At 38.2% G+C, this 12,000-nt stretch overlaps 2 protein-coding genes across 2 annotated transcripts; one reads left to right on the forward strand and one right to left on the reverse strand.

Moving 5' to 3' along the window:
• Window positions 1-1,023: 1,023 nt before the first annotated feature.
• LOC121311942 (cilia- and flagella-associated protein 74-like) lies at window positions 1,024-5,587 on the forward strand (the record flags this gene model as incomplete). Its single annotated transcript, XM_041244051.1, has 7 exons — window positions 1,024-1,197; window positions 1,538-1,648; window positions 2,942-3,044; window positions 3,830-3,987; window positions 4,350-4,569; window positions 5,210-5,398; window positions 5,492-5,587. Coding segments are annotated over 7 exons (1,051 nt in total), but the record flags the coding sequence as incomplete, so codon positions are not given.
• A 388-nt stretch (window positions 5,588-5,975) lies between these two features.
• LOC121311941 (cilia- and flagella-associated protein 74-like) lies at window positions 5,976-11,169 on the reverse strand (the record flags this gene model as incomplete). Its single annotated transcript, XM_041244050.1, has 7 exons — window positions 5,976-5,981; window positions 6,788-6,976; window positions 7,617-7,836; window positions 8,199-8,364; window positions 9,127-9,251; window positions 10,547-10,657; window positions 10,996-11,169. Coding segments are annotated over 7 exons (991 nt in total), but the record flags the coding sequence as incomplete, so codon positions are not given.
• Between the last annotated feature and the right edge of the window lie 831 nt (window positions 11,170-12,000).

Consider the following 12,000-nt stretch of genomic DNA (forward strand, 5'->3'; position numbering starts at 1 on the left):
TTTAAAACCAAGTCACTTTCTATCATTCTGTTTTTCAGAGATATCATGCTTGAATACACCCCTATCATATATCTCGAGGTAGCTGTCGTACTGTCCTTTCCCATGCTTTTAACAGCATAAGATATTATTGTACATGTTTTTCAAAGTTTGTAGGGTCACGCCATATCAACACATTGTTAAAAATAAAAAAAATAAGTTATACTTTTAGATTCTAAAGTCCTGTTAGCTTTAGGAGGCATTTGGCAATGGGATAGTCATTGGTTTATAATCTGAAATATTAGTGAGATAAAAATAGAGAGAAATTATCTCATTGGTACAATAGATCATTACTGTATTATTAAAATGATGTAATATTATTGTCAACGTTAAAGTTTGTAGGTGACAGTATGATAAACTTGATATATTATCACAGCAGAAAAATCTTTACTTCTGCCTCTGGTCCAACATGTGAACATAATTTATATGGAAGCCATATAATTGTACAGTTTGTTATTTTACCTGGATTAAATTACATAAAGCAGGAAGCAAACTTGATGATGTCTTGAGCTAATGAACACTGATTAGCCTGTCTTTACAATAAAGAAAATATATAATATATTCTGGGTTATTTTTCCATAATGGTTTACATAACTATTGCTCAGAGAGTATGTACTGGGGCAATTTCCGTGGAAAAAGAAAAATAAGCCTCACCGTTTTCTCTCTCTATTTTGGTAATACTTTTGGGTTGTGTTTGTTTCTATGTAGTTTTCTTTTAGTCAGAGAAATTCTCATTCCAAATGCAAATAACCTAAAAAAAAAAATTGCTTATAAAATAACTTAAGTATAAAGCAGTTTTTATGAGTCCAATGGCAATAATTCCGAAAAGCTGAATAAATGGTGACACATAAAAAAACAAAATGAAAATGCGATTTCCCCTGCCTTTGAACGAAGCTTCCCAATACACAATAACAGTGGTGATATATCTTGTGTGTTTTTGTTTTTTTGGCCTGTATCTGAACTGCTTCTTCTTTCTCCTACCTTGAGATATGAGCTGTGCCAGGTCGAGGTGGAGCAGGGCAGATTCTCTTCCCTTCGTCGTGAGGTCCAGAGGGACGAGGAGGAGAGCGAGACACAGCGAGGCTGGGAGGCCAATCAGAGGCTTCAGAAGGAAGAGGCAGCCATGCGAAGAGCAGAACTCCGGAAACAGCTAGACAGAAAGTAGGCACTAGAAGATTGTACCAGCCGAGACGCAATATTGTACAGGCAGTAAAATGTCCAATTAAAGGAGACACGTTGAAGCAAAAAAGGAGATTAAAAGGCGAGACCCACGGAGAGAGGGAAATAAAGTTAATTTAGCTCTGTGGGTGCCATTGAAAAAAGACTGCAAATGTCTTTTTTTATTGTTTCATTTCTTCTAGTGCATGTTTTTTTTTTTTTTTTTTAGATCCTCATTTCCCACTGACACAGCTTTTACCGTGATATAATAAAGAACTTGCTGATTCCAGTAACACTGTCAACAACTTGAGTTATTTTTGTATTTTCCTTCGCCATCTGCTAGGAAACAAATGAACTCCTTCAAGGAGCAAGAGGTGCAACATCGAAAGGCAGTGGAAGACGCAGTGAAGAACCACAAGAAAGCTGTTCGGTTTCTGAAGGAGACAACGAGCAGGTAAGGGCATCATTTATCATCGAGTTGACAAAAAGGTAGCACCTGGTAAAACATTGCTGATCTATGGAGTTTTGAAACAGCACATGTGGCTAGACAGTGATCACGCTGCCAGCACAAACAAAGCCCACATTAATAAGCTCTGCAAATCGGATTTATCATAGCATTTATTGCACAAGAGTAACAGCTGAAGGTCTTACTGGTCATCTCATATTCTTTTTAAAATGCCTGATTAGACATAAAAGGCAACGCAATTCAAAAACATCATCAATCTCTTCCAAAAACAGATTATTTTTGCAATGGATATTTATTCTAAGACAAGTTTACAAGGAGATCTGTGTAGCCAAAGATAGCGATTCTGTTTCGAGTATGGTTACAAGGCTCTTTAAATGCTGCAGAAAACATACATAGTTGCTGTGATGATTTGTATTGTATCTCTTGAGTGCAAATATGCTGCCATATTTATTACATCATAAATCAAACTGGAACAGCACAGGAGCGACATGGGATACACAGAGTTGGCATATGCATTTGCAATTTGTGTTACAGCTTCCTTACAACACATCAGCAAGTCTAAATATATATATGTATATATTTTAAAACAACTGAAAACGGGTGTAGGTATTTTTAAAAACAAATGGCAGTGAGCCAGCAACCCACAGTTTCATTTGAAGTGTAGCTCTCCTGTCCTAAAGGTCTTACTTGATTTTAAAAAAAAAAATAAATAAACAAAAAAAAGCACAATATGAAAGGGTGAGAAGAGCATGAGTAAAATATGCTGCCAGCGAAATGTTGTTTATATTCTCAAGTTGCAAACAACCCCAAAAATTATGTCAGCCAATGAATTTTACATTAAAAGTTTTTTGTTCAATGATGTATGCCATTGGCATACTAAATAAGCTGTGCGCATAGTGAAAAACAAATTGTTTCCCTGCTCCACACTGGCTCAGCAGTTGAAGCCTGCTGTTTCTTGTCCCAGATTTGATATCTAGTCTCTGAGGACCCTGTGAAAGCTGGTGATGTATTATTGGGCTTTGATGGGAACTGACAAAAAAGGATGTTTGGCCGCAGGCAGATTTTGACCAACTTTTTATAAAGTAGGAGCAGGTGTGTGATACTGCCCTAATATATAAGCTTGCTGGGGAACTGATTTAACTGTGCTTCACTGTGCTTTCAACTAAGCTGTGCTGCCTGCTCTTGTCAGCGGTTTTAACATTGAATGTACTTTTCACCCTTGAGAGATGCATCTCTGGCACTCAGTGCTCAGCTAATTATCAACCCGTCATTTTGCTGTAGAATTCATCAGAAAGAAACTGAGAAAGAATTACGAAGCCGAGAGGAGATGGAAAGGCGGACGCAAGCTGTTTTGTCACTGAAAAGCAAGATCACAGCTACCAAAGTAAGATTGTGTAGCCCTATTGGTAGCCACGCCAGTGTTACAGAAGCAGCACAGTTTGAGGGGATCCTTGCCATATATTCACCACAAAACATGAGCTATACTGGACTTAGAATGAATGAAAACTTTGAAAATTAAAACTGTAAAGGATATTCACAACAATGACGTATCCCAGGTAGACTCCCTCTTTGTCATCAGTTCCATTATAAGAAGACAAGCTCGCCATCAACCAGATTATTTCATTCAATTACACATTTCTGAAGATCTACTGTACCTCTATTAGGACCAGATCTATGTCATAACTCACAAAAGATATATATCTTGAGTTTTTCCATATATATATATATATATATATATATATATATATATATATATATATATATATATATATATATACCTGATTGATGGTTGAGTGGTTGATGGAATAAGTTGTATTTTCTGAAACGAAGAAACCAAACTCAGTCAATCAACCGCCCCATAATCAAATACATAATCATGCCCTTATCGTTCGTCGTTTGTCTGGTGGTCCCCCTTCTCCCCTGCCTCCACCTTGCAGCGTGCCTTGTCCAGGGGGAAGATGGCCTCGGTGCCACTTGTCCTGCCCACTGGGATTAGTTTTAGTCAAATTCATATATTTAATTTATTACAGGTTTGCCAGTGCAGGGGCGGCTAATGACCTCCAATGGGCAAGACCATCGGCCATGTTATCTGTCAATTCAATAAATCATTCATTTCATTCCACTGGTGGTTGTGTCCTTTCTGAATTAATTTTTTTTTGTCTGTTTAAGGAAAATATTTGTGCTATGCAGGCCCGTGATCAAGCAAAAGCTGCAGTGCAGAAGGAAGAGGAGAGACGGATCAGAGAGTCAGTGAGGAGAGAAGGAGGGGACGTCACCAAATACATGTACCAACAAAAGCGGCTGCAGGAGTTTGAGAGACAGAAACAGTGAGTCTTTCTTAAATGGAGGCATACCCTATAACGAACGTGATTCCTTCAGGCTGTTTTGTTTGCTGTCAGTTCAGTTTCCATGTCTGTCTAATCATTGCCATTTCTGAAAATCTGTCAGCAAAGCGCAAAATGCAGTGCTGTTTTTGTTACATAACATAACTGACCATCTGTTCTGTAGAAACTGGGTTGAGAACTCTGTTTTTGCTTGCCCTCACAGCTATTGAATAACATGCGCCCACCACCATGCTGAGCCAGAATTGATCTAGCAAGTCATAGGGGAACAGCTTCGTAACCCATTGCCAGTTACCTGTGCCACCAAGCTTCCTGCCCACCTTAACCTCTTCTTCTTTTTTTTCAAGGGCGTTCGAGGAGCAGAAAAAGTCCCGCAAGGTAGAAATCCTCTCTAAGATCCTGCAAGAAGAAGCCCAGATGGAAAAACGCAAGAAACTCCTGCCTGATCTTTTTCCAAAAATGCAGAAAAGCCAGGACTTCATGCCAGAGTCTGGGAAGCCTAGTGATAAATTACTGCAGTACTTAGAGATGACTTATGGGGAGGCAGATGATGAAAATTATAGACCCGTAAGTGAAGCCGAGCAGAACTGAAAGCACCATAATGCACAGAAATGGATTGAGGTTGTACAGAAGCATGCATAACGGGAAATTAATTATAGTCTCAAAACAGATGAAATCTGGTTCTTGTGGATTACTTACATAAACGTGAAGTGTTATTAGCTTATGGAATCTCTTTAACAGATGACACACTGTCCCCCATTTATTGTGAATAATTAAGAGTAATTTCCCAATAACCTGGCGTACAAAGACTGCAAATATTGGATCAGCATATAAACAAGATAGATTATTTGTTTAGATCTATTGAATCATGGTGCCAGCATTGCTTAAATACATGTGCAGTCTGATACAGAGGGCTAACCATGTTTACAAAAGGCTTTTTAGCTTCCATTAGCTTTTGATTGGGAGTATAATATTTCTCTGTCACATCTACATCTTGGACTCGCATCCAAGCTATTTATTCAGATCAACACTTTTTATATTGTAATTTAATATCTTTTTAAATAATCTTTCTTATATTTTAAACTGATTGTTGTGATTAATCAATGTTCTGTTCAGTGTGCTATAGTTTGTATTAATGGGCTACTCTTAACCCTTTAATCATTTTTTACACTCCCATGGCTTGGCTGTTATTTTCTTCCCCGCACAGAATTGGCGTTCCCCATCCCCAATGTCCGAGGATGGTGTCCCAATATCAGGAAAAGGGTCATCTGGTCCTGATTTATCACCTGGCTCCCAAGACTACACTGAGGATGGAGACAGTAAAGAAGAGGCAGAAGAAAGCCTTGCTCAGCCTGAATTCACAGGATTATGGGATCAGAAGCACAAGACATACAAGGTAGAAGGTATTTTATTTAGTAATAGAGGGGCGTTTGAATCAAGTGCAATGGCAGATTTCAGAGATATAAATTAATTTTTGTATTGCATAAAGATAGCTGGAAACTACTCAGAACTGGTCAGGCAAGTTTTTCTTCCTAGTTTTGTTGTGGCCGTACAAAAGCTCAAGTTTCTTGTCTTTTATATGTGATAGAAGCTGTTATCTAAATATCATGAATCGTAAAAAAGATGGATTAGTGAGGGTAACGTGATGGCAATATCAATCTGAGCAGGAGGACTCAAACTCAGACACCAATAAGGTAAACAAGCCCAAATGCTTTGTGATATGGATCCATCTAAGGAGGCAGTGATTATATTTCTACACAAGAAGGATGCTTCGAAATGATGCATAGTTATGACACTATTTTAAGGCATTTATTAAGTCGTTAGTTTGGGGAAATGTGATGGAATTCTTAACTCAGTTTTTCATACACAAAAAAATAGCTTGTTTTGTCAGTGATGAAATCTCTGGCTACAGGCATCGCTTCCTATTTGCTGGTATGTTTGAAGGTTACAACAGAACATGACATGCAGCCCTGCTATTCCTGAGGGAGGGAATTCAAGTGGAAAATGTAGTTTTAGCATTTAGTTCAAGAAATCATGTATTTTTTTAATTTATTTTTTTAGTAGTTTAGTAGTCCACACAATAATTTTTTGGTTTAATGCATCTCTTTAGGTATTTTTTTATCTTATTCTTTTCTTATGTACTAAAAACTTGATGTATTTTGCAAGGGAAACAAAGGTTCCACTTGAATTCCCTCCCTCAGGAATAGCAGGGCTGCATGTCATGTTCTGTTGTAACCTTCAAACATACCAGCAAATAGGAAGCGATGCCTGTAGCCAGAGATTTCATCACTGACAAAACAAGCTATTTTTTTTGTGTATGAAAAACTGAGTTAAGAATTCCATCACATTTCCCCAAACTAACGACTTAATAAATGCCTTAAAAGAGTGTCATAACTATGCATCATTTCGAAGCATCCTTCTTGTGTAGAAATATAATCACTGCCTCCTTAGATGGATCCATATCACAAAGCATTTGGGCTTGTTTACCTTATTGGCGTCTGAGTTTGAGTCCTCCTGCTCAGATTGATATTGCCATCACGTTACCCTCACTAATCCATCTTTTTTACGATTCATGATATTTAGATAACAGCTTCTATCACATATAAAAGACAAGAAACTTGAGCTTTTGTACGGCCACAACAAAACTAGGAAGAAAAAATTGCCTGACCAGTTCTGAGTAGTTTCCAGCTATCTTTATGCAATACAAAAATTAATTTATATCTCTGAAATCTGCCATTGCACTTGATTCAAACGCCCCTCTATTACTAAATAAAATACCTTCTACCTTGTATGTCTTGTGCTTCTGATCCCATAATCCTGTGAATTCAGGCTGAGCAAGGCTTTCTTCTGCCTCTTCTTCACTGTCTCCATCCTCAGTGTAGTCTTGGGAGCCAGGTGACAAATCAGGACCAGATGACCCTTTTCCTGATATTGGGCCACCATCCTCGGACATTGGGGATGGGGAACGCCAATTCTGTGCGGGGAAGAAAATAACAGCAAAGCCATGGGAGTGTAATAAATAATTAAAGGGTTAAGAGTAGCCCATTAACACAAACTATAGCACACTGAACAGAACATTGATTAATCACAACAATCAGTTTAAAATATAAGAAAGATTATTTAAAAAGATATTAAATTACAATATAAAAAGTGTTGATCTGAATAAATAGCTTGGATGCGAGTCCAAGATGTAGATGTGACAGAGAAATATTATACTCCCAATCAAAAGCTAATGGAAGCTAAAAAGCCTTTTGTAAACATGGTTAGCCCTCTGTATCAGACTGCACATGTATTTAAGCAATGCTGGCACCATGATTCAATAGATCTAAACAAATAATCTATCTTGTTTATATGCTGATCCAATATTTGCAGTCTTTGTATGCCAGGTTATTGGGAAATTACTCTTAATTATTCACAATAAATGGGGGACAGTGTGTCATCTGTTAAAGAGATTCCATAAGCTAATAACACTTCACGTTTATGTATGTAATCCACAAGAACCAGATTTCATCTGTTTTGAGACTATAATTAATTTCCCGTTATGCATGCTTCTGTACAACCTCAATCCATTTCTGTGCATTATGGTGCTTTCAGTTCTGCTCGGCTTCACTTACGGGTCTATAATTTTCATCATCTGCCTCCCCATAAGTCATCTCTAAGTACTGCAGTAATTTATCACTAGGCTTCCCAGACTCTGGCATGAAGTCCTGGCTTTTCTGCATTTTTGGAAAAAGATCAGGCAGGAGTTTCTTGCGTTTTTCCATCTGGGCTTCTTCTTGCAGGATTTTAGAGAGGATTTCAACCTTGCGGGACTTTTTCTGCTCCTCGAACGCCCTTGAAAAAAAAGAAGAAGAGGTTAAGGTGGGCAGGAAGCTTGGTGGCACAGGTAACTGGCAATGGGTTACGAAGCTGTTCCCCTATGACTTGCTAGATCAATTCTGGCTCAGCATGGTGGTGGGCGCATGTTATTCAATAGCTGTGAGGGCAAGCAAAAACAGAGTTCTCAACCCAGTTTCTACAGAACAGATGGTCAGTTATGTTATGTAACAAAAACAGCACTGCATTTTGCGCTTTGCTGACAGATTTTCAGAAATGGCAATGATTAGACAGACATGGAAACTGAACTGACAGCAAACAAAACAGCCTGAAGGAATCACGTTCGTTATAGGGTATGCCTCCATTTAAGAAAGACTCACTGTTTCTGTCTCTCAAACTCCTGCAGCCGCTTTTGTTGGTACATGTATTTGGTGACGTCCCCTCCTTCTCTCCTCACTGACTCTCTGATCCGTCTCTCCTCTTCCTTCTGCAACGTCGAAACACTATCGCTCCCCCCTCCCGCTCTGGCATAGCACGAATATTTTCCTTAAACAGACAAAAAAAAATTAATTCAGAAAGGACACAACCACCAGTGGAATGAAATGAATGATTTATTGAATTGACAGATAACATGGCCGATGGTCTTGCCCATTGGAGGTCATTAGCCGCCCCTGCACTGGCAAACCTGTAATAAATTAAATATATGAATTTGACTAAAACTAATCCCAGTGGGCAGGACAAGTGGCACCGAGGCCATCTTCCCCCTGGACAAGGCACGCTGCAAGGTGGAGGCAAGGGAGGAGAGGGGTGCGTGGTCTGTTTGCTGCTCTGCTACTTCCCGTACTATATAACTAATACTCCTCTGCTGGCCAACTAACTGCCACTCAAATGTTTGTCTCAAATTAGTTTGGTTGTTATATAATATATTGATATATATATAATATATATATATATATATTTATATATATAATTTATAAAGTGTATATATATAAATATATATCTATATATAATATATATACTAAAATGGAAAAACTCAAGATAGATCTGGTCCTAATAGAGGTACAGTAGATCTTCAGAAAAGTGAAATTGAATGAAATAATCTGGTTGATGGCGAGCTTGTCTTCTTATAATGGAACTGATGACAAAGAGGGAGTCTACCTGGGATACGTAATTGTTGTGAATATCCTTTACAGTTTTAATTTTCAAAGTTTTCATTCATTCTAAGTCCAGTATAGCTCATGTTTTGTGGTGAATATATGGCAAGGATCCCCTCAAACTGTGCTGCTTCTGTAACAGTGGCGTGGTTACCAATAGGGCTACACAATCTTACTTTGGTAGCTGTGATCTTGCTTTTCAGTGACAAAACAGCTTGCGTCCGTCTTTCCATCTCCTCTCGGCTTCGTAATTCTTTCTCAGTTTCTTTCTGATGAATTCTACAGCAAAATGACGGGTTGATAATTAGCTGAGCACTGAGTGCCAGAGATGCATCTCTCAAGGGTGAAAAGTACATTCAATGTTAAAACCGCTGACAAGAGCAGGCAGCACAGCTTAGTTAAAAGCACAGTGAAGCACAGTTAAATCAGTTCCCCAGCAAGCTTATATATTAGGGCAGTATCATACACCTGCTCCTACTTTATAAAAAGTTGGTCAAAATCTGCCTGCGGCCAAACATCCTTTTTTGCCAGTTTCCATCAAAGCCCAATAATACATCACCAGCTTTCACAGGGTCCTCAGAGACTAGATATCAAATCTGGGACAAGAAACAGCAGGCTTCAACTGCTGAGCCAGTGTGGAGCAGGGAAACAATTTGTTTTTCACTATGCACACAGCTTATTTAGTATGCCAATGGCATACATCATTGAACAAAAAACTTTTAATGTAAAATTCATTGGCTGGCATAATTTTTGGGGTTGTTTGCAACTTGAGATTATTTCTGTTGTAAAGCGACCGTCGTATAAAATGAGTACGAGAATGTGGGAAAGTAATAACTGTGCTTTTTTTTGTTTAGTTTTTTTTTTTTTTAAATCAAGTAAGACCTTTAGGACAGGAGAGCTACACTTCAAATGAAACTGTGGGTTGCTGGCTCACTGCCATTTGTTTTTAAGAATACCTACATCCATTTTCAGTTGTTTTAAAATATATACATACATATTTAGACTTGCTGACGTGTTGTAAGGAAGCAGTAACACAAATTGCAAATGCATATGCCAACTCTGTGTATCCCATGTTGCTTCTGTGCTGTTCCAGTTTGATTTATTATGTAATAAATATGGCATCATGTTGTCACACTCATGAGAGACAATACAAATCATCACAGCAACGATGTATGTTTTCTGCAGCATTTAAAGAGCCTTGTAACCATACTCGAAACAGAATCGCTATCTTTGGCTATTCAGATCTCCTTGTAAACTTGTCTTAGAATAAAAATCCATTGCAAAAATAATCTGTTTTTGGAAGAGATTGATGATGTTTTTGAATTGCGTTGCCTTTTATGTCTAATCAGGCATTTTAAAAAGAATATGAGATGACCAGTAAGACCTTCAGCTGTTACTCTTGTGCAATAAATGCTATGATAAATCCGATTTGCAGAGCTTATTAATGTGGGCTTTGTTTGTGCTGGCAGCGTGATCACTGTCTAGCCACATGTGCTGTTTCAAAACTCCATAGATCAGCAATGTTTTACCAGGTGCTACCTTTTTGTCAACTCGATGATAAATGATGCCCTTACCTGCTCATTGTCTCCTTCAGAAACCGAACAGCTTTCTTGTGGTTCTTCACTGCGTCTTCCACTGCCTTTCGATGTTGCACCTCTTGCTCCTTGAAGGAGTTCATTTGTTTCCTAGCAGATGGCGAAGGAAAATACAAAAATAACTCAAGTTGTTGACAGTGTTACTGGAATCAGCAAGTTCTTTATTATATCACGGTAAAAGCTGTGTCAATGGGAAATGAGGATCTAAAAAAAAAAAAAAAACATGCACTAGAAGAAAGGAAACAATAAAAAAAGACATTTGCAATCTTTTTTCAGTGGCACCCACAGAGCTAAATTAACTTTATTTCCCTCTCTCTGTGGGTCTCGCCTTTAAATCTCCTTTTTTGCTTCAACGTGTCTCCTTTAATTGGACATTTTACTGCCTGTACAATATTGCGTCTCGGCTGGTACAATCTTCTATTGCCTACTTTCTGTCTAGCTGTTTCCGGAGTTCTGCTCTTCGCATGGCTGCCTCTTCCTTCTGAAGCCTCTGATTGGCCTCCCAGCCTCGCTGTGTCTCGCTCTCTTCCTCGTCCCTCTGGACCTCACGACGAAGGGAAGAGAATCTGCCCTGCTCCACCTCGACCTGGCACAGCTCATATCTCAAGGTAGGAGAAAGAAGAAGCAGTTCAGATACAGGCCAAAAAAACAAAAACACACAAGATATATCACCACTGCTGTCACTGACCGGTTTTCTATGCAGCTTAGAAAGTCGTCACATACCACACACTGTAGGAAACGTGCTTCCAAACATTGTGCGACGTCAAAGGCAGGGGAAATCGCATTTTCACACTAATCCAGTTTGTGACGTAACCTTGATAACTTTCTACTATAACTGAAGGCCGTACCAAGCAATCCTTTATTGGCAAAGAGCAACGTTGTTGTGTTTTGTTTTTTTATGTGTCACCTTTTATTCAGCTTTTCGGATTATTGCCATTTGACTAATAAAAACTGCTTTATAGTTAAGTTGTTTTATAAGCAATGTTTAGGTTATTTGCATTTGGAATGAGAATTTCTCTGACTAAAAGAAAACTACATAGAAACAAACACAACCCAAAAGTATTACCAAAATAGAGAGAGAAAACGGTGAGGCTTATTTTTCTTTTTCCACGGAAATTGCCCCAATACATACTCTCTGAGCTATAGTTATGTAAACCATTATGGAAAAATAACCCAGAATATATTATATATTTTCTTTATTGTAAAGACAGGCTAATCAGTGTTCATTAGCTCAAGACATCATCAAGTTTGCTTCCTGATTTATATAATTTAATCCAGGTAAAATAACAAACTGTACAATTATATGGCTTCCATATAAATTATGTTCATATGTTGGACCAGAGGCAGAAGTAAAGATTTTTCTGCTGTGATAATATATCAAGTTTATCATACTATCACCTACAGACTTTAACGTTGACAAAAATATTACATAA

The sequence above is a fragment of the Polyodon spathula genome, unplaced genomic scaffold, assembly GCF_017654505.1.
Source record: "Polyodon spathula isolate WHYD16114869_AA unplaced genomic scaffold, ASM1765450v1 scaffolds_3410, whole genome shotgun sequence".
Taxonomy (NCBI): Eukaryota; Metazoa; Chordata; class Actinopteri; order Acipenseriformes; family Polyodontidae; genus Polyodon; species Polyodon spathula.